The following is a 26,850-nucleotide window of genomic DNA, read 5'->3' on the forward strand; positions in this document are numbered from 1 at the left end:
ACTAACGGACCTTGAGTTGCTCTCTACATAACAGCCAGCACATCTCAGCCACATTAACCTACAAGGAGATACATTCATCTTAGTAGTAAATTCTGCAACTCAGCAGTAATGTTGGTTTATGTCTTAATAAGGAGATGAGCAGTGGGATTTCTGAAACCTATTTGTTGATGTCACCCCATGGCAACTTCTCCTCCAAACTATTGGCCAAGTACAGGTATATGATGCCACACCCAGTCTTTCAAGCAGGTTTATTCTCTTAATACAGGTGAGTAAACAAACGGAAAAATCTTAACTCATTTTTTTCCCCTCAGACTTCAGTGCCACACACCCCACCCCACCCCACCCCACCCCCGCCAGGGGTCTCTGTACGCCTGCTCTTGGCAGCTTCCCAGTTCAAGCCAGCTCTCCTACCTCCCTGGAACACCTGTCCCCTTGTTCCATGGACTCACCCACTCCTCTGTCACTTCCCTTCCCCAGGCACAGCCTACTCCAATCTCTCCTTCCTTTGCCTGATATCTAGCAGCCCTTTATAGGCCAGGGATAGTCAAGCCCCTTTTATTTGGCTGGACTGGACTCACCTGCTATGACTCAGGGAAGCTGGGCCCAGTCTATTCACGGGAACCAGCTACCCTATGACAGCTGGAACATCAGACAAATAAAAAGGGAATTACAATAATAAAAATTGAGGAAAACAATACTTCCATCTCTTGAGTAGATTGTATTAAGTTTTACTATATTTCCCTGATTTAAACATGACTGTTTAACATGAGTTGAAGTGTCAGAGGACAGATTATTAATCAGAACCCTTAAGCTTCCCATCACTGAGACCAGTGCTAACAGCCAGTCACTAATTGATAGTATGACAGAAGAGCATTAATCAATGAGGCAACAACTACAAATTGTAAGTGCACAGGAGGGAAGCAGACTAACCGGAGAGAGACTGTGCAATATGTGAAGCAAAGAAGTACATCTGCATGCAGACTGTGACATATGGCCAGAAGATGCTGCGAGATCTCCAGCTCTAACCACTAATCCACTAGCTACCCCCTGTAATATTTTCCAGTTCTTAGTTACATAGCACAGACCTTGATATCACTTAAACTGGGGACTAACAAACGATAGTGGAGCAATGCTTTTGAAAAGCATTTCACCATTTAAAAAGCATCCAATTTAGACACGACTGAACACATGAGAGTTTCGATCGGACGAAGCCTTTCATATCTAGGGCTGTGGCTCAAATGTAAAGTAGGCTGGGAGTAGTAGAAGTGGGTACCATCTTATTGTCCTATTTGAAAGGAGTGGTTGGTCTCAGTCCAGTTCCTGACCAGATGTCTACATCCTAATTTATTGTGCTGCCTCCTGCTTTCCTCTTGAAATCTTTATCCAGCAAGGTGCTATCCTGGCTCTTCCTTAAGGTAAGAACAATTCCTTATTTGTTCCTCATTCCTATTAACCTCACAGTAACTTTATACCAAAGGTGACTTCCTTAAAGTGATCCTGCTTCTTCCTCTCAGCATACCATTGCAATGCTGTTCTCATCAGGGAGTCCCTCTGATTGTGCCTTAATTCCTCTTCCATCCGGCTAGACAGTAATGGATAAGAGCTTTTTAAACAAAGGCAAAAATATGTAACATGGAATAAAAAATTCCTTGTTAGTTACAGTTCCCATTCAATAATCAAATGCATGGCAAGTTCACTTTGTTTACTATTTGCAAAACAAGAGAGTATAAGCAGAACTTATTCTTGCTATTTACAAAAGAATAAAAGATGCATATGACCAAAAAGGTCTGACAAATAATTCCAATAAGCTCCCTGCAATAGGAAGCAAATATTGACAATATGCATAAAATATTCATTTTAACTACGGGTCAGGTGAATTTTAGCAATTGTTTGAGACAAACTGATGGAAACAAACAAAGAGCCGGACCATCCAAAATACAAATCTGGACCATAACATCATTAACAATCTATGTTGCTGAAACTGGTAACAAATCAATGTCACACGTCAGTCAGCACCTCTCATTGCATTTAAGCACATGGTAGTCTTAAAGTAACCTTTATGTGGTGTCAGCTTGCAGAGGCTTACATACATCAAAAGATAATCTGTTTAAAAATAATAGTTTTAATATTTTATTGTGTAAAGAGCCCCCCCCCCCCAACTCCTTACTCATTGCACATACAATCTTGCTGCCAGCCCAGTTGAAGATCTCTGCCTCTCTCTTTCTCTCGCACACAATCATAGCCAGAAGTTACCCAGAAGCTGTGGCTCACCAGCTGTTCTCCACAGGACTGTATAAACTGAAGTACAGCCCCCCCCCCCTTTTTTTTTTTTAAGGTCTATTGTTTGTGATGCTGCGGAGCAAAGTAAAAGCAAGATGATTGCAGAGTCATCTGTCCAAGGACCCAATAGCACACAAAGCGGGAACTCAATGTTCAACTGTACAACCAAATCCTGAAGGCCGCTGAGAGGGCAAATTTGAACCCTAGATAAAATTAATTATTTTTTGATTGTTCCAATTCCCCTTTAATTAGGGGAACATACTCCCAGTAACCAACTGCACACAGAAAATGTCTATGTCCGCAAAGAATAAAAAATAATTTCAGGGGCATGCCTCATAGACAGCAAGAAATGGCTGTAGTGTCATAAGCAATTCTGCAGAATAACTACCAATCAAAAAACTACGTACCGCAGCAAGTGGTTGCCAAGATCCCACACGAGAGCTTTTAAGGGGCCTTACAAATGTGCCATTCTCTTCCTTGTTAAGTATATCATCTGACTAACCACATCACTTCACAGCAACAAATGTAACTTTCTAAAATGCTATTATTAATTAGTTGGGTTGAGGTAGCGCCTAGGAGCTCCGGCCGTGGACCAAGGCCCCATTGTGCTAGGCGCTGTACCAACACAGAGCAAAAATACGGTCCCGAGGCCTCAAAGTATAACCACGTTGCTAGATTTATGGTGCATGCCTTTGACTTCAGTTGGGACTCCTGACATGCTTAAAGCCAGGCATGTGCTGAAATATCTTGCTAAATTGGGACCTTGGGGCAGATTTTTAAAGGTATTTAGGTGCCTACAAATGCAGACAGGGATTTTCAAAAGAATATAGACCCATAACTCCTATTGATTTCAACATCTTAAATAATCCAATTGGTTTCAAAAGGATTTAGGCACTTAAGCACTTCTGGGGAAAAAAAAAATCACACTAGGCACCTAGCTTCATCTTTAGGTACCTAACAATCTTTGAAAATCTGGCCCTTGATCCTTGAGGCAGTTTAAAAAAAAAATGGTCCTCCACTTCTTACTTTGGCTAATCTCCCACTGAACTCAATGGGATTCTTGCCATGGTGGGAAATGCATGACCAGGCCCACAAGCAGATTAATCACCCCCAGAAAAGCCCTGCAAGACACAGGAGTCTGATAGTAACACATTACCGGAAGTAATGTTAAAATAATGGCTTTTCTGACACATGCAGCTTTAGAATATGAAAAATCTTACTGAGAAGAGTTCCACACTTTTCATACTGAGATCGTCAACCTGAGAGAGGGACAGCCTCTGCAACGCACATTGACTTCCACAGGAGACCAGGGGGCAGGCTCAGCACCCTTCAGAAAGAGTCCCTATAAAAGTAGATCTCTGAGGGCAGGCATCTAACTTCTATTGAAGCTAAAAGGAAATAAAGAACACACATGATCAGAGTTCATTGAATGAGGCCTGTTCTTTTATGCTTAGCTACTGTATGCGTTCAGTTGGACCAGCGATAATACCCATACAAACACCGGTTTTTAGGCTACAAAGTCTGAGTCATATTGGCTGGGGCCTGTGGTTTACATTTTCAGTCCAGATGTGATTTTCTTTTCTTCACCAACAATTCCTTCAGTTTGTTTAACAGAATCTGAGAATGACAATGTCAAAACAAATCCACTGATGTTTCCCTCACTCCCTGACCTAAATTAGGACCCGGTCCTGCAGTTCTCCTACTCACAGAACTACACTGAAATCAATCCAGGACCAGCCTCCAAAAAAATCTTCTATTTGGAAAATAAAACTTGAAGTCTATCCACCCAGCTATTTATAAAGCCCCTAACCACCGTGCTACCCAAGCAGAGCATTCTAGTGGACTTAATCCCCTTGAGTGGGATTAACCCTTCTGAAACTGACTGACCAAAGAGTGGTAATTTATTGGAAATTGCAGGGGTGATCAGGACCTAGTGTTTTCAAAGACACTACCATAGTTTTCACAGTTGTTCAAAAGAGCTATGTTATTGCAAAGTATACATTTACAGATATATGTACATAGCTATTTAGAATAATTTGCTGTATGAAGCAGTTCTAATCTCGCAGCTCAACAGCTTCCAGATTGCAATATCATCAGATACAAGGGTTGACATTAGACTTGCTGGGGCCCAGGGCAGAAACAAGGAGTGGGCCCCCACCCTGCCGCCCGGTGCCAAAGCCCGAGCCGCCTGGTGTCGCCGTTCGGGGCCGAAGCCCAAGCGGCCTGGTGTCGCCACGTCCCCCCTGCCAAACATTCCTCTGTGCCACCCTAAGGAGCATGCCCCATAGTTTGAAAATCTCTGCTTTAGAGTGATTTACTTCCACTTTTACAGATTAAATGACTGTAATGCTTACACTACATTTACCCACAGTGACTCTGTAGATATGATGTAACTTAGCTGTGCAGGGCCCCAGGCAATTGCCCTGCTTGCTACCCTCTAATGCCGGCCTTCTCAGTGACTTGGCCAAGCCATCAGGATTGTTACAGTTAAAGCAGCTCATCTGCGTAGTTCTGACATTTATCAAATGCAGGGAGTCTTGAGGACCAAATTTACCAATGGGTTCCAAATCACTGTTTTTCACTGGAAAACAAAAGCAAGAACAGAAGCAAGGAACACTCACTGCACAAAAAATTATAGCAAAATATTTAATAACCATGTGATTTTATTATACAGTAAGAGCAGTAAGTAGGAGTGCCCCAATGCCTTTTGTTGGGGTCACCTTCAAGGTCAAATGACAGGACTACTCATGTGAGTAAGGCAAGCAGAATTTCACCCATTTTTAATATAGTCTATCACAGACAACTCCTCTAACTTTTCCAGTGAGGCTTTGGAGCCTTCAGAAACAAACGCCTGCAGCAACATGATCAATGCTGCTTCTGTGGAAAGTTTTGGTAGAGAGAGACATTTGCTTCCAACATTCCAGGATTAATTTATAATGAAAATATGAATCTAGGGCTTCCAACATTCCAGGATTAATTTATAATGAAAAAATGAATCTAGGGCAGAAGAGTAGGTCACACATACGAAGATAGATTTCCAGACCATCAGCTTAAATAAACAAACACATAATACTTACAACTTATACAGTGTTTTCCATCCTCCTCACAGATCACTTCAGTTGTAAGGAGAGATCTCATCCTCCTTATTGATTAAGGCCCTGATCCTACATGCCCGTATGCACATACTTAACTTTACACACATGAATACTTCCTTTGGCTCCAAAGGGAGTACTCAGGTGCATAAAGTTAAGCATGTGTTTAAGTCTTAGGTCACAATCCTACAGGTACTTAAAGATCCTCGCCCACCTACTTCCCCAAATTTTGTTTTGAAAAGTAAGCAAGAAAAACAAACGTAATTATCAAACACTTCACCCTGGTTTTATTGAATATTGATGCTTACTATAAAGATGAAGGCTAAGATTTTCAAAAATAGGAGCCTCAAGTTAGACTCTAAATAAATGATCTTCCAGAGTGCTTTGCACCCAGTATCCACCATGGAAAGCAACAGAAGTTATTAGGCGCTCAGGGAGTTTTGCAGAATCAGGTCACTTATTTAGGAGCCTCTGAATTTTACTTTTTCTCTACAGATTGTTTAGTAAGACTGATTGGATTATTTAGGACAGTGTATCATTTGGTGTGGGAACTGTTTTAATGAAAAATGCTACGCACAATTGTTGTGATTGTAGAATTAATGTTCTTGATATAATGAATCACACAGCTTGTAACTTTAAACGGCTCTGTTCCTGAAAGATAGGGCCTGTGCACTGCTATTGATCTCTCTCTCTCTCTCACACACATACACACACACACACACACACAATCATTTCATCCATGGAATACCAAGTCAAAATTACCTGTCTGTTCTATTTGGCAAAATAAAATCTTGGCCACCCAATAGAATACAAAGATGATTTCTACATCAAGATCAGTTGAAAGATGCCTACTAATCAACATGGGCTTTGGACCAGGCACGTGATCCATGAGGTACCCTAATAGAAGTTATAATACCCTCTATTAGAACCCTTCAACTGGCCTCTTTTGATATCTACTGGGGAAGCCATAGCCCAGTTGCTCTGTTCCAAAACTTTGCCAAATGGAACCAGCTGGAATTTTCAACTGATTTCTACTAAGCTAGTCTGAATTAAATCCATGGAAGAGTCTCTCCTCCTCCCCTTTTATTATATTGTGCTTTTTATATATGTTTATATAAAGGAAATTGATTTTTAAAGAAGGATGAGCTGAGGTAGAGATGTTCAGATTCACACCTGCCTCTACATAACATCAAACTGAGGAATAGAATTCAGCTTTTTTCACTTCCACACCAGGAGCAGTTTGTATCCATTTCTATGGCTCCCATCATTGTATCCAAGCACCCATCTGACTGCTGAGCCAGAACAGAAACAGGCTGATGAGAACTGTCTCTCTAGACTAAAAATTCTTCCTCTGAAGTTGGAGCAAATTTAAAAAACAAAAAACAACCAAAAACAACCCTTAAATTTTCAAACATAAATGAATTACAGAATAAGTTACTCCTTTAGCCACCAAAACACTAAAGAATTTCAGTAAAATATAAAAAAGATGTGTTATGTTTACTAAAAACACTCTTGTGTCCAATCTCCAACCCTTTTTTACTCTGCAAAAAGTTTGTGGGCAAAAGTTTATTTGGATTTACACCTCACAAGGGGGGGATGGGGTGTGATGGAGTGCTCTGAATTCTGAGCAGTAGGTAGGTGTTAATGCAGAATTCTGTTCAGTGACTCTTGACTCTAGAAACACAAGGATAATAAGTCACGATTGGATCATAGGCAAAAAAGCATCATCTGTATACCTGGAGATGTATCATTATTATTCTGTATTTATATTCCAGCTTCTCTGAAAGGCCACAGTCAGGATTAGGGCCCCATTATGCTAGTCACTGGTCAAGCAGAGATAGAGAGCTCACCCTAAAGTCTGTGGACTGTGTCATGGTTACTGTGAGAATAGCACCTTGGATCCCCTTTAGTCCCTCTCCGGTGCTCCCCTCAGGTGACAGGCCTGGCTTCCTGCAACACACTCTGGGTGGAACCACTCGTAGCCACACAGACTGGGTCTCTGGGCTGCAGCCCCCTTTTCCCAGTTGTATTGACTTGACCAGCCAGCCAATTGCATTTGGCACCCATAAGCCCTCTCACTCTGGGGACCTATGACCAACAAGGTGGTTAAACCAACTCAAAACCAGCATTTTCAAAACAAAGCATTATGAATTCATTCCCCCGAAGGTACAAAGCACATAAATCAAAGGGTAAAAACAATAAAAGGCCTATATGCCTGGCTCTGTGTTACAGCTTAATCTTCCCTTGGCAGCTTTCATAAGTTTCCCTCAGCCCAGCTAACCCACATCTTTAACTTGGGAAACAGACTGTCCAGCTTGCAGCATGCTGTTACTGTGTTTCTTCTTGCCACCCTGGCAGCTCTAACTGAGAGTCGCTGGACAACTTCCGGCCATGCACTCAACCGCCATGCTTTCCTAGGTCTGGGGTCCTCTAATGTTTTCTATCCTCCTTTTGATCCTAGCCTTAACAACAGTAAACTGTTCTTGGCCTGGTCAGAGCCAGCTAGTGGTATTCCACAGTAAACAGTTTTTCCACTGTTTTCTCTGGGCCTCTTATGTGTGTCATTGTTTTACCCCGCTCCTGCTTGGCTCCCCTAACAATCCTTTTTGATCTAACCCCATAGCAAGGAACCCATCATAAACATACCCAGGTGTGTACCATAGTCTTAAAAAAATCAATACAGATATTTCCCAGTTTGTCACACTGTCTGATGGTCTTTACGCAAGCCATTGACAAGGATAGTTTGGGCAAGTCTGCCTAGCCATTCAAGTTGTACTCCTTCATTTTGATTCTGAGCTGTGCCTGTCAGGATGCACAGCTTAGGAGGGTCAGGCTGGGAGATAGTGGTGGTAAATATGACTGCAAAGCACCATTGCTTCTTCTGAACTTTGGGCTTGGCTGGAGCCCTTCCCAGCTCCCATCACCTGGGGCTGCTCTAACTTATGCTGGGCTTCCCCCAGCCACCATGTGCTATTCTGTAGCCCAGAGCACAGAGTGCTCCACCAAAACCCTACCCCACCCCAGGTGCTGTGAGGTGTGGAGGGGAGGTGGCATAGGACTGGACTGGCCCAAGGAACCCTGTTGGAGTCCAGCAGTTTTCTGTCGTCTTTACCCCACAAAAGTAGCATAGAAGAGCAGCCCAGAATGAGAGTCACTGACTCAGGGTATAACTTCTATTCCTCCCGATACCTCCCCAGCCCCATCTGCTCTAAACTCCTCACACACCAGCCTGGAAGGGGTTTATTCTCACCAGGGCGGGAGAAACACTACATACGTCTAGAAATAGTGTGTGGCTCTGTGGAGGAAAGAGTGACTGCAGGTTGCCTGTTACACAGAAGGAGGAGATGAACCTTCAGTATGCCCCAGTCTGGATTGTGATGAAAAGCTGAGCTCCCTGGAGAATGAGAATGTGTCAGCAGAACACCACAGAGCTGAGGCCTTGTCAGTCATTATGTGAACCTCACACTAACATTTCACCTCCTGGTCCTCTTGACCTGGAGTCTCCCTGTGGCTGCAGGTTCAGCCGCATTTTTGAACTGGCTGGGGCCATTTTAGTCAGTGAGAATTTTACCAAGTTCAGGATCTGGTCCCTGAACTAGAAAGATGAGAAGAGGATCCTAAATCTTTGCAATCAGAGAACTGTGTTCCCCTCCATTACATGGCCAGAAAGGCAGCAGAGAAGTAGGAATTAGGACACAAAGTGACCTAAGTCCACAGGAGGGTGGAGTGTTTTCCCCAACCCTACACACTCCCCTCTGTGCCTAGTCTGCACATTCAGAGCTCCACAGATTTGGGGGGGTGGAGCAGCTGGTCCCCAAGGGGTGCTCTAATAGAGCCCTGTGGCTTTCTGAGCAGAAAAAATCCAATCCATAGCTCCTGCTACAGTAGGAGGATTCAGAGGCCAAATGTCTCCTTAGGGTGCTGTACCTCCATTGGGAAAAGGAGACACACAAAGAAGTGCACTGGTGCAAGCCCTCTGTGTTGAAGTTCTGAGATCCGTGGGCTTGGCCCTTGGTATCCATCAATATCCTGGGGCTCTGTGGAGTTGTGGGACACACATCCACCCATATTTGTGGCAGTGATAATGCCTCCCCACTTCTAAAAGGAGGGAACAGTTCCAGATACCACAGGCATTGGGGCTATTAATATTTTATCTTAGGTCAGCCCTCAATCATCATAAATATCACCTTACTGCTTAGCACATATATAGTCCATTTGTGCAGCATGAGAAAAGTCAATATACTGTAACTGTACTCTAGACATTGCCAGCTGAATTTTCCCTAGTACAACTGCATTAAATTCAAAGGGTTAGGTATACAGGGCCAGATTTATCCCTGGTATAAATTTGGTCTAACTACCACCATGTTTTATTTTAAAAAAAGAACAGAGTTGATGTAGAGGAACAGATATATTAAACTCCATTTGCAGCTCATAACGTAGGTATTATAGATATTTTCATACATACACATGTAGCAAAAGTCTTCAGTTTTCCATTGCAAAAATAGAAAACCCATGTTTACACACAGATTAATTTCACAGAATAAAGAGCAGTAGTAAAAATAGAGCTCTTTCTTTCACAGAAGTTATATGATGGAGTAAGGTATCACTAAGTTGCATATAAAGCAAGGGGAGGCATAAAAATATATAAACTCCTTTTCAGTGTCCTCAACTTTCATAGTAAATGGATCATGTGAAATTTTCAATGGCTAAACTCCAGAGCATGGCTCATTAAAGTAGAGCACGAGTTCTACATATGAGAGACTTCATGGATTTTTTCTAGCGCTTTAAAAAATCTCCTTGTATAGTTTGTAATAACATAAAAAATGTTTTTACAGAACTTAGGGTATTGCCAGATGAAGGATTTCAGGATTTAGCCTGAGAAGTTTAAAGAAGTCCCTTACTTACAAGACAAGGTATAGCACCATTAAACCTTGAAATAAATCCTACTCATTGTCATAAATCTCAGTCCTATTCCATGTCCCAAATGTGGCATTTGAGTATCTGCTACAGCAGAGTTGGTAAGTGGGTTTGATAAACCTTCCCCCTTTATAGGAGGCGTTTTTCCACCAATTGCTAGAACTAGATTTGTGGTTTCCTACTCCATACCTGGCGCTAGGTGTATACACTTTTATTGGGGGACGTTTTCTCTCATTTGGTTAGTAGCTGTAGTTACTAAATGCTTGAAAGGAAACCTACTAAATCAAACATAAAAACAATGCATACACTCCCCCAGTGCCTCCCACATACTATGGTGACAGGCGCTACGGAAAAGTCATGGGTAGACTGAACAAATACTATTAATATTTGGGAAAAGGTCTCTTTTCCATGGCTAATTGGAATAAGCTGGTAAGACCACAGCTCCAGAGAATCCTTTGTCATTTTCTTTTTGGATCACATATTACAGCACATTTTCACACGTTTGTAAGTTTATTTGAGAGCCAGGTTGTTTGTAAAGTAAACACTGCTCCTTAGGAGACATAGTCATATTAAGTTTCATGTTCTGAAGGTCAGCCACTTTTGAATTTTACCCTGGTGATAAACAAATGAGACATTTTTTTCCACTGTGAAAAATGTGCATTTCAGGCTGTGGGAGGGTACAGCTGTCTCTGGCTTTGTTTACTCACAGTTTCTCTCCTTCTTCATGCTTAGCATGAGGATCTTCAGTTATCAAACTCCTTCCCAGCTCTCTCACCCATGAATCCTGCACCTCTTGCCTTCTTTTGAGCTGCCCCTTCTAGGGCATGTGGCTACTCTCCTCCCATTTCTGTCCCCCACTTCCTTTTACTGTCTCCAAGCCTAAGCTTCCAAGCTGCACCACCATTTAAAGAGACAGTAACTTTCCCAGAGGCATGGGGTTAACCAGGTTACATTTCCACTAATCAAATATGTTAGTATTATTCACATTTTAACTTATATTTCCCAGGATACTATATTGGACTCCCAGACATTTGCATAACAGTCAGCCTAGGTATATGGCAAGGGTTTTGACATACCCAATCTCCATCGACAATATTCCTCTTTTCCTGCTACCCGTCAGATGGCATGTAGAGGCATGTCAGGGCATCTAACTCTCTGGTATGCAACTTGCAGGTACATGTGGCTCACTGAGGTGTTTCTTGCACTCTGTTGGTGCCACAGTCAATGTAGCTAACTTTTACAATTTTCTCATGAGTTGCACAGTGTTTCTTAAAGCCCAGGTCCACAAAGTCATGTGGTGACTAGAGAGGTTTGGAAATATTCTGACAAAATAGGGTTTCATCTGAAAATGTTGATTTGCCAAGCTTGAAATGTTTCGCAGAGACATAACGGGTTTGACGAACTTCCAAACTTCCACCAAAAATCTTCATGGTTTCCTGCCAGCTCACCTGGTGGGCTGCAAGGGAGCCTGTGCTTCCAGGGTCCACCGCTCTGGGGCAGCTGCATAACACAAACTAGCAAGGGTCAGGAACCCCAGGGCCTCCAGGATCCCCGCTTGGAGGCAGGAAGTCTGAAAGTGCTGGAAGCCTTGGAAGTCTAGGCTTGAGCCTGTGCTCTCAGGGCTTCCAGGATCCCCCTGCGTGGCTGGAGTTGGGGTTTCCAGGCTCCTTTCTCCATGGTGAGGGACTCCCTGGGCTGATCTCAACTCTGGGGGACTCTCCTGGGATCAGGAGCAGCCCAGGAAGTCTCTGGCTGTCAGGACAGAGAAGAGTTCCTGGGAGGCAGGGCAGCCAGCTGCTCTGTTTCATTTTGAAAAAAATCAGACTGAAACAATTCAATTTTGCTTAAACAAAAACTTTCAGAATTTCCTTGCAATGAAAAATGTCAGGATTTTAAGTTCTCATTCTGGATTGGAACGAAAACGTCTTTGAAATATCAGAATTTCCCAAAGAACAGAAATTCTGAGTTTCAACCAGCTCGAGGGGTGACTTCCGAATCTCAGCTTTCCAGGGGAGTGGAGGGAGAGTAAGTTTCCAGTCTTCGTGGTTGCAGAGAAAAGCTTGAAAATGTGAACTCTAAAGACTCACAAAACAATAGGCAAATAAAAACATTATTATCATTAAAATCACATGATTTTTGGTCACTCTCATGATTTTGGGGGGCTTGACTCTGATTTCGACCGCCTGTGGTTGGCAATACTGCAGTTTCCATAGGCAATGAAATCGGAGTGCTGCAGCCTTTCTGAACATACAAGGCTCCTGTAAACTTTTGTGGTAAGATGAGGCCCTGAAACATAAACCCTTGTATCAAAGGCCTGGTATGAAACTTAAGGCCTGAACTCAAGTAATGGTCAAGACTTTGCTAACATAAAGCAAAGTTAAGCTATGAGCCTGAGGGAGGCCCTGCTCACAGGAGCTGGCAAGAAGAATGCTGATGTTGCAAATATACACATATCTAAAAGGTACTAAGCCCTAGTAATATAAACATGTGCCAGGATGATACCAGAACATTCCAGTATTAGCACATTCCACATAGATAACAAGGAACATGCTGACCCATCCTAAAGACAGGGGGAGGAGGGTAGTATGATGGATAGAGTTGTTTTGTTCGAACCAAAATGTGCAAGGTGAGAAGCGGCACCCTAACATGTAGAGGGGTTGCACCTCTATACGTCGGGAGTGATGTGTAACTTGTTTGTACCTGTGTATAAAAATGTACCCCTGAAGGGTTGTCTTTGTCTGGCCTAGGGGGCCATGGAGAATCCAGCCACGGACTGAGCCGGTCCATTGTCGGGGGCACATATTCGTAGTATGTTCTGTAGAGTCTGCGGGAAACTATTACTGTGCTTTGTTTGACAATAAACCTGGCCAGGTGCCTTCGTACCTTATCGGAGTCTGTGGTCATTGGGGGTTCTCTCAGGGTCCGCTGTGTCAGCGATCTGCGCAGAGCCAGGGCAGCACACAGAGGGAACACATGCACGCAGCCAACTGTTATCAACATTGAACAGAGCAGAGCACCACACCGGTGGCATCTGGTGACAACAATGATTTAGTGGGTAAAATTTTCAAAAGTACCTAAGGGATTTATAAGCCTAACTCTCACTGAAAGTCAATGGGACTTAGATTCTTAAAAGTCTAACCTTTCTCCTAAATTACTAAGGAACTTTTGAAAATTTTACCCACCGTTTTCATGGCCTAAGACAATCCAGTCAAAATCATGGTATTATATCAACATATAGACGCTTCAAAACTGCAACTCGGTCAAAAGAACTACCCCTCAAACTGAAACATTATTTCAACAGAGATTCATTCAAATCTACAGGGAACAAAGAGGGAGTTCGGGAACATGAGTCATGTAAAAACTACATATACTACATAGAAAAACTTACTTCAACCACCTACAACAGATACAGAAAAGTTAAATGGGGTAATAGAGGATCATTGTTGATATCAAGTGGAGTAGGAGTGTTTCTAATAACAGGTAAGTGAAAAAACGATAAGAGTACTGGTATTTCACCAGCGGCCCGGAGGCCTCCCACTTATTCTACACCTCTCATGTCTCTTCACAGTGCCAGACTAGAGTTAAGCTCAAGAGGGTCTTCTTTCCCCGCTGATTCTGCCAAGCCCGTTCCCTTGGCTGTGGTTTCGCTAGATAGTAGGTAGGGACAGTGGGAATCTCATTCATCCATTCATGCGCATTACTAATTAGATGACAAGGCATTTGGCTATTTTACAAACCCATGCGGGTTTCTTTTCCAGGTTATTTGGGGTGTTCCAAACCCCAGGTGGCCCGTCCAACCAGTGTCAAGTTCGGTGACAGCGAGCGTGATTAATATAATCATTACGAGAATCCCTTGGAGGCGGGCGGGTAGACAGATTGGACAAGAACAGTAGGAAAATGGAGAAAGACATTGCATGAGGGAAAGGACCTCATGGAACAGTGGTCATCAGAACCTTCCCAGGCAACAGCGTCTGGAGACTTAGCTAATCTTTTCAGGGTCTCGAGTTTCCCGGTTTCCAACCCTTTACATTCGAAGAGCAACTGTCGCCTCCCGTTCTGGAGAGTATGTGGGCATAGGTGGTAGTTCAAGAGAACCCCACAATTCTCAATGCAATGGAGGGCGGTTTGCTGCGAACCCGGAGGCTCGGCCATCATATTGTTTTTCAACACCGAAGTGTTGGCTTCTCCCACAGGGTGTTTTCCAGCCCAGTCACCCTGTGGGGCGGGGCAGCAGATCCTCTTGGCCACCACCATATAGGTGGCGATCGGCGGGCACCGCGGGAAGGTTAAGGATCTATTATTCTTGCTGCCCCAGTAACTAGACCAGAGTAGGAGGATCAGTGGCGAACCATGTCTTTTTCCCCTAAACGGTGCAGACTAGTGAGAGAATCAGCGAACCTCAAGAGGAGAGGTGCAACCTCCTTATCCAGCCAGAGCTCCAGCCGCTCGGGAGGAGACAACCCCCCTCCTCAAAGAAGCTGCTTCTTCCTGCCTCAAGAGCCCGACTCCCCAAAGTAGAACACTTTAAGAGAGTCATAGTTACTTAAGAGAGTCATAGTTACTCCTGCCATTTACCCGTGCTTCATTGAATTTCTTCACTTTGATATTCAGAGCACTGGGCAGAAATCACATCGCATCAACACTCACCGTGGGCCTTCGCGATGCTTTGTTTTAATTAAACAGTCGGATTCCCCTGGTCCGCACCAGTTCTAGGTCAGCTGCTAGGCGCCGGCCGAGGCAGAACGCTGGCCCCCCCATCCCCGCAGAGGGGGAGAGGCGATCGACGCCTGCCACAGCTGGGGCGATCCACAGGAAGGGCCCGGCTTGCGTCCAGAGTCGCCGCTGCCCCCCCGGGAGAGGGCAGCGCCTTGTCCAGCCGCGGCTTACGCCCAGCCCGCTTCGTGCCCCAGCCCGACTGACCCAGCCCTTAGAGCCAATCCTTATCCCGAAGTTACGGATCCGGCTTGCCGACTTCCCTTACCTACATTGTTCTAACAAGCCAGAGGCTGTTCACCTTGGAGACCTGCTGCGGATATGGATATGTAATATGGATATTACACTTGAATCTGGCCCCCTAGTGGAACATCTGTTTATTTGCTGGTGCGTGCTTTACACTCAGGTAGACACAGATGTGTCTAATGTAGAAATAATTTGTTGAATATGATTTAAGAATTTATTCTTAGTTTAGTATTTATGAAATAATGTGTAATCACATCATTAAAGGCAGTGGGCCAAATTCATCCCTGGTGTAATCCATGATTTGGTTCTTTAGCATAATGCAGACATACAAGCACACCATGCTCCAGCTTAACTTTTGCACTTCCTGACTTTAAAGTGTTTCATAGTAGAACCTTAACAATCTCTTAGCATAGTTGTTTGCAGGGATTCTTTTTCCTTAATAGAAAACAAAATGAATGCAAAACATCTGCATGTTAATGGAAAAAGATTAACGAAACAAAGAGCAACCCCATAAAGTAAGAGCGGCAGTCTAGCAGGCCTATACAGTCTGATGCCTTTGACTCACTAGGTTGTCATCACGCACCCTGGTGACATGCCAAGCTACAGCAAGGGAATCACCCAGGGCAGTATAGTAGTGTTCCTTTCACAGAGAGTCAGAGCCCCAGCTCCTGAAGTCATGTCCTTGCATTAGAATTTCAGCTTTCATTTAAATAAAATATGTCCAGCCCTCCAGCTTGTGAAGAAAACATAAACTGAGTATAACTGATGCAGAAGCATCTTCTTGATTCTGAAGACAACTTTACACCTCTGAGAGATGCCACATAAGAATATCAGAGTTAAGCCCAAGAGTTACTGCTCTGGGTTGTCCCACCAACACCACTCCAACATATCTCTGTGTGGCAGGAAGAGAAGAGTGCAATGAACCCAGACCACCAACTCAGACGGATAAACCCCAGGTGTTGGAGTAAGTACTGCTCCAAAGGGGGCCCCGCTGCCCCTGGGGTGGGGTGAGGAGGGAAGGGCTGCCATGCCACTGCCCTGGCCTCTCTGGGTGGTATCCCAGAGGGAAAAGAGGTTCTTCACAGAGCAATATGCTATGGTGTATGTTGTGGTGTGCCTAGGGCCCCAGATTCCAGTCTTGTGGAGTGATCCATAGTGATCTTCTTTGTATACTGAGGAGAATAGTTCCACTCTGTGTATCAAATGAGCACTGTACTGCCACACACTCAAACCACTGATGCTAGCATTCACAAACTTGTCTTCTTTTGTAGACCTGATTGAGACCTAAACATTAAGCCTTCTTTGAGGACAATCAGTCCAAGCCTTCTAAAGTTATGATGGCTTAAAGCCAGCATGGTTGCATCAAAAGTTGTCATTGCTCACAAAAACTTTCTTTGGCTCACGTGCACATTTCCTAATACGCATAACTTTGCTGTTCAATAGCCAAATTCTTTGCAACATAGCAAAGCACATACTACTCACTAGGAAGTAATGACATACTGGGTTTTGTGTTTCAAAGTTTTGCCACTTTTAAGCTTTACCCTTGTTGGCAGGGGACAAGGTGGGGGAGGGGAGTGATTTTTTTTTTCAAGGTGAAAAATGTGTATTTTCATACACATAATTCCTAAAAAGTTAAACAGTTTTTTCTCTCACTTTCCGCCAAGCATGGAAAATGTCAACTCAAATGATCAAAGTTTAAGAAAGTTACAAGTGACTGAAAACATGCTGATGAAAATTATTTTTCAACCTTAACTAAAGCAAGCGCCACAAGTGCTCGCTAGAGTACACACACCCAAATTTGTACACCACATAGATGGAAATTCCCAGAAATACAACCCCCAGAAGAGGCAGTATTTCCTAGAACTAAGACATATAAGACCCACTTAGCAACTTTTCTGACAGTGGCAAGTTAGTTCCAGGAAGTATAAATTTTTAGAACAGTACTTACAATACTCTCATCACACCAGTGAAGGCAAATGATCCATACACCACGACCTTCTTGTAAAGAACTGCTTCTCACACTAATCCTAAACATTAATTTGAAATGGACAGTAACTACAGGTGTTAATACATCACGGTGTAGAACTTGTGCTCTCTTGTGTAGTATTTACCAGTCATGTCACAAATCAGAGCGTGGCTGTCATCTTCCATATGTTAGTTTTGTCATTTCTGCAGTGAGTGTTTGGATCTGCTCTGGACTAGGAACTGAATTAAGATCAGAGAATTCATTTTCACTGGAGAACTCTGATAGGCTTTGAATCAGTAGTCCAGAGGTAAAAGAAGTTATTCACAGAGCAACATGCATAGCTGCTTAAATTCTTCTGAACACTACTTAACACAAAGCAAGAACAAAAGATGAATTTTAGTCCTAAACAAACAACCTTTGTTTAAAAAGACTTGAAGCAGAAAGTTTGTTTCAGCAAGGTCCAGCTAATACCCAAATACAATATTATTTATTTTTTACAAAAATATGACAGGATCATGCCCTTCAATATATTGGATGAAGGTCAGGAAAACTGCAGAAATACAGCAAAACATGCTCACATTTTGTCTTCGTTTGAGATGAAATGGCATCCACAGGGCAAATGGGTGAGGTAAGACATTGTATGCCTGTGCGGCTTTGGAGTTTTGCACGCCTTAAGAAGTAATGTCATGGGGTAGGGAGGGTTGGTTGGAGCTCAGGGAGTGTTGTTTTCCAAAGTAACATGTCCCTCCAAACCTGTGGGGATATCCTTGTGTAAAATAATGGGGACGCTGTCAGTATGATTGTACAGGGAGTTCAACGCCTTGCTTTCAATCCCTTTCCTCTTTGAATGCTCATAATTTGGTCTTCAAAACAAAACTCCTAAGGGACCAATAATTCTAAATCTTGTTCCCACCCATCCCACAGGCTCTAGGAATGGCTTCAGATGTAGTGACATGCACTCCTTTTTACTGGACTAACTTCTGCTGGTGGGAGAGACAAGCTTTTGAGCTTACACAGAGCTCTTTCTAACCTCAAAAGCTTGTCTCTCTCACCAACATAAATTGGTCCAATAAAGTATATTACCCCACCCACCTTGTCTCTCTAATATCCTGGGACCAATGTGACTACAACAACATCAAAAAAACAATGAGGAGTCCTTGTGGCACGTTAGAGACTAACAAATTTATTTGGGTATAAGCTTTCGTGGGCTAGAACCCACTTCATCAGATGCATGGAGTGGAAAATACAGTAGCAGGTATAAATGCACAGCACATGAAAAGATGAGAGTTTCCTTACCAAGTGGGAGGTCAGTCTAATGAGACAATTCAATTAACAGCAAGATACCAAGGGAGGAAAAAACACTTTTGTAGTGATAATGAGAGTGGCCCATTTCAAACAGTTGACAAGAAGGTGTGAGTAACAGTAGGGGGAAATTAGTATGGGGAAAATTAGGTTTTGTAATGACCCAACCGCTACCAGTCTTTATTCAGGCCTAATTTGATGGTGTCCAGTTTGCAAACTAATTCCAGTTCTGCAGTTTCATGTTGGAGTCTGTTTTTGAAGTTTTTTTGTGGAAGAATTGCCACTTTTAGGTCTGTTATTGAGAGACTAGGGAGATTGAAGTGTTCTCGGACTGTTTTTTGAAAGTTATAATTCTTGACGTCTGATTTGTGTCCATTTATTCTTTTGCATAGAGACTGTCCGGTTTGGCCAATGTACATGGCAGAGGGGCATTGCTGGCACAACATACTCCTTTTTACATCAGATATCGAAGTTCCCGCTAACCTGTGCACTGCGCAGCAGCCGATTAAGCACTGTGCAAGTGCTCAGGCCTGCGGCAGCGAGAGAGAATCCTCTCCCCCAGCTCCAGACCCAACCCAGCCCAGCCACAGACCTGCCGCGGCCGTGGGAGATGAGACCCTCCTCCAGCCCCAAGCCAGCCCCGGCCTGGATCTGCTGTGGCCGTGGGAGAGACTCCTCTCCCACAGCCCCAGTCCAGCTCTGGCATGGACCTGCCGTGGCCCTGGGAGAGGCACCCCTCCCCTGGCCCCAACCCAGCCCCGACATGTGGGAGAGAAGTCTCTCCTGCTGCCCCAGCCCCAGAGTTGCCCTGGCAGGGAGAGACACCCCTTCCCGCCAGCCCAGGTGCTGCTGTGGGGAGAAAGAGCTGGGGAGAGTCCTCTCTTCCCCGCCATAGCCCCAGGGCAGCCTTCACCCCAAACCCCTCATCCTTAGCCCCACCCCAGATCCCGCACCCCCAGCTGGAGCCCTTACTCCCCACACCCCAATCCTCTGCCCCAACCCTGAGCCCCTCTTCCCCTGCCCCACCCCAGAGTCTGCACCCCCTGCTGGAGCCCTCACACCCTTGCACCCAACCCTCTGCCCCAGCCCTGAGCCCCTCATCCCTGGCCCCACCCCAGAGCCCGTATCTGCAGCCGGAGCCCTCACCTACCCCCACACACCCCAACCCTCTGCTCCAGCCCTGAGCCCCCTCCCACACTCCAAACCCCTCGGCCTCACCCCCACCACATGAATATTTTTTTGTGAACCATTATGGAGGTGATGTGTCACACATCACCTTCACATTGATGCACTTAACAAAATTCATTCTGCACATGGGTGGGAAAAATTAGAACACTGTCAGATATCCAAGGATTATACATGATGGACTCATAACCATTTTGTTTAGAAGCCTGCTAAACTCTGCATCTGGATCTCCTAAACTTCATAAAATGCCCCTCCAACTGTAGTCTAGCATGTTACTGCTGTTAAGGATATTAACAAATGTACGGCACGCTGTATACTTTTACACATTCAATAAGTGAAGAGCTAGTTCTCAAAGGTGTTGACCTTTATTGTCACTCTTAAAATGTCTGCTAGCCAAAGAGAGGTGTATATTACGAACATGTGATTTGTCAGTGTTGCACGGCATACTTGAAAGAAGGTCACTTGCCAAGGTCAGTAAAGTGCAGAAGTAAAAGAGTATGTTCTAGAGCTTATCTAATTGTTTAATCATCATGTTAAATGATCAGCAGAACACTAGAACTACCTTTCACCTAAATATTTTCATTTGGCCTCAATAATCTGCATAGCAAAGTAACAACAGGCATGTACGGGGATACCCACATAGAGAAGTGTTCTTATAAATAAAAACATGGACTTTCCTGTTTTCCTGAAAGTATTTCACTGAATGTCCAGAGAGGAAGTGATCATACATTAACCCTAAATTTTAAATTTATATTAAGAAAAGTTTGCACATGATTGAAAACATTTACCTGGTACTGAAAGAGTTTAAGGATTGGAATGTTCATAATGATATTACAGAGTATTAACACTTTGTACTGCTGTATCCCCTTTTGTCTAAGGCTCTGAAAGCACTTTTACACATAATTACTTAAACTCACAACTTCACTGGGTAGTACTTGTGCATTAATATCCCCACCTAAGGAGGGGCAAATTGAGGCCCAGAGAAGAGAAATGACATACACCAAAGTCACACAGTGAGGGCCCAGTCCTGTAAACCAAAATTAACTTGAGTTCAGTGGCAGCTCTGCACACAGAGTACTTGCCAGATCATGCCCCATGTCAGCAGTGCAGCTGTCCCCGCTCTATCCTACCAAACTTAAACAGGATAGTTAAGTAAAGTCAGTCCACACACATTTACTCATTAGCCTCTTAGCTGAAACAGCCAGTTAGTGCCATGTGTGATGGTAGTTTTTATGGTGAGGAGGTATCTCCAAAGGGAAATAGACCGAGTTCACCAGCTCACTTCAGAGAAGATGCAAAACAGCAATCAAGTGATAATTTTTGGTCACACTTTCTACCAACCTGGGCTGAATTCCACCAAAGCTGAACAGGACATCACCCTGTCCCGAGTACAAGATTGGGGAAAAGGAGAAGCTTTTCCAGGCAAGTGGAGGAAACCCAAATATCTATGCCAAGGGGGTTTTGTGGTGGCTGGTGATTGAACAGTATATCCTGAGTGAAGAAGTTGAGTGAGATACCAGGGCAGTCAGAGCAAGTTTGCCCTGCCAAGGAATCTGTCTGACAAGCTGCAATACCTTATATATAAAACATTTTCAAGCATCACCTTCTAGGAGTGGAAGAAAATTAAGGTGATTATTAATAGCATACTGTGATAGGCTGCTGAGAATTGCCATCAGCAGAGTTCTCCCCCGGCTCCCCCATCCTCGCATCCTCCCCCTGCCTGTAAAGGACAGGTTGCTGCAAATGGACAGAGCAAGAGAGACAGACACTGAGGAAAAAAGAACCTTTGTCACATCTTGTGGCCCCTGGGATTTATAATCTATGCTGTCTCCTATAGGACAAAGATGTGGGACAATGGTTTGATAGGCTAGGTATAAACGTATATAATCAGATTGGTGTGACTGGGTTACTAAAGAGCAATATATTTATAAATATGTGTTCATGTTTGCCAGACCTGCAAGTCCTTTAAATAGTTTGCTAACATTTACTACAACGATACTCTGAAATAGCTACTAATGATGTGTGTAATTTTCCCGCCACCACACATCCATGTGACTGGAGGCAGGGACAGACAGAGGAAAGGGGGGTTATGGGAATGCCATTGTTTCCCCCCTCAATCAAAGCTAAACACAACCTACTAGCAGGCAATATCCTCCATAACAATAATTTTATTGGTCATAACCAAGAAATCCCTCCTTTTTAAGACTATAATTTCCTACAACACTAACAAAGATAGTGGACAGCACTTACCACGCACAGATCTGACCTCTGGCTGTGTACCACTCCCTCTCCAGGCTGTTCCACAGGTCTTTCCCCAAACAGGCCCTCAGATAATTGCCTCAGTATGGCCATTTGCCTGTCTGCCCACATGGGCTTACTCTAAACTTCCAGTTTCATACCGGCTCCACTGGGCTCTCCTCCACTGCTATTCCCCCTTCCTTCACTTTGTAAACAAGACCTCCCTCATGCAAGATGGTGACCTCTGTGCTCAGGGTGGTGGCAAGTGGGTCCAGCTCATCACAGAAAGAGTAACTTGTCCGCTCAGTGTCCAACCTGCTGCTCCCTTCCTTTGCTTTTAATCCAGCTGCTTCAGGTGCTTGATACACTCCCAGCCCTACACACCAGGCTGGTGGGTGCCCAGCTCTGCCTGCCTCTTTGAGATGGTCTCATAGAGGTGGATGTTGCTGGAGCTGTGGATGAAATCATGATCTTAACAGTTAACTAGAACCCTGGGGTGCGCCTCCATCTAGCTAGCGGCATGCTCTGTGGCGGGCCTCTTGCTGTTTGGCAGAGCTGGACTGAGCTGTGCAGAAACTGAATTAAACTGCATGGGAAAAGACAGGTTAAATGCCATGTAGCTGTCAGTGCACAGAGGCAAGTGAGAAGTGAGTAGGTAGAAGGGCAAGAAGATACAAGTTCAGGGAATTGTGGCAATGGCTGTGTAGGATTATGTTGGCTCAAGACCAGGTGGTACCCCCTTTGCTATCGCCACACTGTAAAGTGGGAAAGTAGGTAAGAATGGGTCACTGGTCAACATGTGTTCTGCTCCACACTCCCCTGGATGAGTGTCTGAGGGCTTTGGGGGTTTGGGCAAAGGTGCAGGAGATAACACACAGCCTGCCTGCAGTGTAGACAAGTCCCTAGACATGAAAGGCTCTGTATCCCATTACTAGTGCTCTGAGCCATCCATTGCTAACAATAACATGAATATGCCAAATATATCCATAAGTCCATGCTAGTAAAGCTTACACACCTTTCGTTCATGAGACCTGACACTGAGAGGATAATTTCTCATGCTAGATATTCTTGAGAGCTATTGAAAGAATCCATCTTTCTTTTCTGGACGTTACTGTGAAGACATTCTTAGATTATAGCTAGAGCATTACTAATGGCTGGAATCTTTTCATCATAGAACATGTTCGCTGAAGCGACCTAGTAAATGAAAGGAAATATTTTTTTTAAAAGATCATAATTTTGCAAACGCTGCCTGGTGATTTCTAGTGCCGTGTGACTCTGTTGCCATCTATGAATTATGCATGCATTTCCGTCATATGAGGTGGAACAAAGAAAATGTGGGCAAAATAATGTGTTTTGTGAACCTTGTGAACTGTAGTTTGGGCATTGCAAGAAAAAAGGGATAGTTTGCAATTTGTTTTTATCAATGCTGCCCACTTCTACTCTGTTACATTGGTAGTCCTTTGCCACAGACAGTACAATTCTGCCCAGGGGTGCTGGAACAATTTATATAGTGGGATTGCTGAGCGCCATTGAACCAAACTGTAAACCCAGTATATTATGAAAACCACTTCAAGACAGGGGCAGTACAGTAGCACCCCCAGCACCCCTAGTTCCCCCATCTATGAGTCTGCCTACAATATAAGAGCCAAATCATGCGGTTGACACATGGTAAACTGACAATGTAGTATTAATGCCAAATCCTGTAATTTTTACTGCACCCTTACTCCCACAGAAATAAATGGGGGGCGGGGGTCTGCCAGAATAAGGACTGCAGAGGTGGGGCCCAGTTCTGCTCCCATTGCAATTAATGTCAATAGGAGCAGGTCTCTGCTATTAATGTGTAATCTAAAGGCCTGTCCTGCAAACCCCTGCTTACTGAGTAGTCCCATGGACATCCCTACTTGCATGAGGAAGAGCCACTCACATAGGGAATGCTGCATTGTACCTTTATGCTCTAGTCCTGCAAACATCTATGCAGGTGCTTTGAGCAGTGCCACCGAACTCAAAGGGACTATTCACAGGCTTAAAGTTAAACCTGAGCCTAATTTTTTGCAGGCCCAAGGCTTTAGTTTGTAAAAGGGTCTGGGATTCCTCTAGATTAAATATGCAATGTGCGATCCCATTATTAGCCTGGTGAATTCAAACGTATCGTAAGCATATGGAAGAGCTACCAATCATAAAAAAGTGGCTAGAGTCCTGAATATTTGGAACTGGTTTAAAGAACCACAAAAGGAACTACTTCTGTAATAACACATTTGATTTATAGCAGGATTTTTCAGAATACCGTGTATTCCCAGCCCTTGACAATTTCAGTTGCTTTTAGTTTGAGAACCCCCTCTCCCCCAAGAAATACTGACGTGCTTACAACAAAAAGCATCCCATGCATGGAAATAACAAAATATACAGCATTAGGCAACAATGTTGTCTGTGTATTTCATACATTTGTATCTGATGAGAGGAATATGTTTAATATTGTTTGCAAGTGAGCTCTCCCTTGCTTTGCTGTTTCAGGTGGAATGAAAGTGCCTCCTCGCCCCAGGAAAGTTAAGAAATACCAGTATGAAAATATAATCTCAGCATCGCTATAAAAACTTTGCAGGAAGCCGCTTCTGTTTACTGAGTACAGTGTTTACCCTCGCCAAAAAGTTAGCCTGGTAACAATATAATAAAAGTCAGACAAGTACTAAAATGTGTCAAGAATGCTTTAGTTAAATACGTCTCGTGGCAACATTATTCACAAATATACAGTTTAAAAAGCTTCTCCTTTATATCCACAGATTGAACGGCCCGGCTTCCACGTGCATAGCTCGTTCGCCGAGAGGCGCGGCTGTTCCTTGTGTGATGCCTTTCTCCCCACGGAAAAGCAGTGGAGGGAGTTGGTTTCAAGTCTCAGAGCTCATAATACGTGATAGATGAGCCTGGAATGAGGAGGGGTCCTAGGGGTGCCTGGCTGGGACTCGAGGCTGGCGTTTGCAGGGAGGGAGGCGGTGTCCCCCAGCGGCAGCGCCGCTTGGTCGGAGGGGGAGGAGATACGATCCACGATGCTGGATAAACAGTCCAAGCTGGACAGTGTAGTGCTTTTGTCTGTGGAACAGAGTAAGGCGAAAGTGATCGGTAAATACTTACATGCATCAAGAAACGTGCATTAACTCACTAGCGAGCTACGATTTAATTTCCAACCCAGGTACCTATCCCCAGCCAGCCCCGGGGAGTCCAGGCGCCGACACGCGACACACACCATCGCCTGTAAATATCACTGGCTGGCAGAGCTCGGGAGCGTGAAAACTCATGGCAGATGTTGCCTCTCGAGCTACATCGAGTAGCTGCGCTACTAAGCTGGCCCGGGAAGTGGGTCCAGTCTTACCGGTGTGAAGGTCCGGGCAATAGACAGCGTCAAAACTGCCGCTCCGCTGGGGCCAGGCCGGGCTGGTGCATTCAGCCTGCAAGAGACAAGAAATGAGCGCACCGACCCCGGGGGGGCGACTTTGCCCGCTGACTTCCAACGGCCTGAGCCGGGGGGGGGGGGCCCTAAAACCCCACCGCGCCTTCGCCCTTCCCCGGCACCTTGGCTTACTCGAGCTCGGTTCCCAGCGGCTCTGTGGCTGAGGGGCAGCGTGGCAAAAGGCGAACCCACCCGCAATGTGCGCCGCGTTAGCCGTGGAGAATGGCTTGGTAGCCGGAGGAAGGCGAGTCAGGAAGAGGACACTTTCCCTGGCACCGATGGAGCAAACGCGCTCGGGAAAAAACGCATCAACAGCTCCTCTGGGCCAGGGCAGCTGGGTGGGTTCCCCTCTTGCCCTCTAGTTTTGTCATGAAGACTGTAAAGTTACTGGGGGGTGGGGGGGAGCAAAGGCTTCACTCCCTAGTCTCAGTTCTCCGCCTTCCCTGCGGTGTTTCGTGACAGCTCGGCTACAAAACACGAAGGAGAATTGACGAGCGTTGAATGGTGAACGCTGTGATCCCTAACCAGGAGCTTGGTTTCTAGTTAGCTTCATCCCCTGCAGGGCAACAAAGCTGCCCCCTTTGCACATATGAAGTCTCCCCCCCCCCCTCCCCAGCACCGCAAGGCTGTCTGCGTGCAGAACACCATGTGAATTACATCCTGGAAAGGGACCATTTCCTAAGCGCGCTTAATGTTTCCGTGGGATCTTAATAAACGCATCCCCTTTTCACTCTTCTACCTTTAGACCACAAAGCAGTCACGGAGTAACCTGCCCGTGTCGGCACGTTCACAACCTAAAGAGTGAGCGAAACGTCCGCCTCTTACCATCCCGTCCGAGTAGCTGGAAGTTGGGCTGGTGGGTTCAGAGCAGCTCTGTCCTGGCAAGCTGTAGTAGTTTTCGACCTGCTCTCTCAAGAGCTCCTGCAGGCTTTCGATGTACCGGATGGCGTTTCTGAGGATCTCCACTTTGGGGAGCCTTTGGTTGGGGTTGGCCGTGGTGCACCTTTTCAGCGTGTCAAAAGCCTGGTTCACTTTCTTCAGTCGCCTCCTCTCGCGCATGGTCGCTGCCTTCCTCCGGTCCATGGTAGTGGACTTCCTCTTGCAGGCTTTGCAAGCCCACATGAGGCAGTGCCCGGCCTGATGGTGCCCTGTGGGGGCTCTGACATGCTCCTCTTCGTCGGACCATGGGCCGTCTGTTTTGTGGGCTCCAAACGCGGCCAGTCCCCGTTCAAAATCCTCCCCGAACTCGCCTTCAGGGGAAGAGATGCAGGAGCTGTCATAGAAGAACTCGGATGGAGAAAACTGGCAACTGTCCATCACCTCCATCTTTACAGCCCCTAATACAGAGCGCTGCTTGGTCTGGGCTGCAGCGAGCCAGGCTCAGCAAGTCACACTGCAGTTTTCTTGGGCAAGTTCCTAAGTAATTAGGGATGCGAGACAAAGTGTCCTTCCTCTGGGGCACGGGGCTC

General features: G+C 44.9%; 1 protein-coding gene and 2 long non-coding RNA genes across 3 annotated transcripts; 1 reads left to right on the forward strand and 2 right to left on the reverse strand.

The window, feature by feature from the left end:
• Nucleotides 1-487: 487 nt before the first annotated feature.
• Nucleotides 488-15,332, reverse strand: LOC122465911. The gene is made up of 3 exons (XR_006291055.1): nucleotides 15,177-15,332; nucleotides 15,075-15,076; nucleotides 488-499 (listed from the first exon to the last, which is right to left on the reverse strand). It is a non-coding gene; the product is annotated as an uncharacterized LOC122465911 (long non-coding RNA).
• Nucleotides 15,197-25,645, forward strand: LOC122465913. The gene is made up of 3 exons (XR_006291060.1): nucleotides 15,197-15,331; nucleotides 25,048-25,053; nucleotides 25,635-25,645. It is a non-coding gene; the product is annotated as an uncharacterized LOC122465913 (long non-coding RNA).
• Nucleotides 24,836-26,729, reverse strand: MYF5 (myogenic factor 5). The gene is made up of 3 exons (XM_007059029.3): nucleotides 26,207-26,729; nucleotides 25,304-25,379; nucleotides 24,836-25,023 (listed from the first exon to the last, which is right to left on the reverse strand). Exons 1-3 carry the CDS (start codon nucleotides 26,705-26,707, stop codon nucleotides 24,836-24,838), a joined length of 765 nt encoding a protein of 254 aa, XP_007059091.1. The 5' UTR covers nucleotides 26,708-26,729.
• Between the last annotated feature and the right edge of the window lie 121 nt (nucleotides 26,730-26,850).

Source organism: Chelonia mydas, chromosome 1 (genome assembly GCF_015237465.2).
Source record: "Chelonia mydas isolate rCheMyd1 chromosome 1, rCheMyd1.pri.v2, whole genome shotgun sequence".
In the NCBI taxonomy this organism is placed as follows: domain Eukaryota; kingdom Metazoa; phylum Chordata; order Testudines; family Cheloniidae; genus Chelonia; species Chelonia mydas.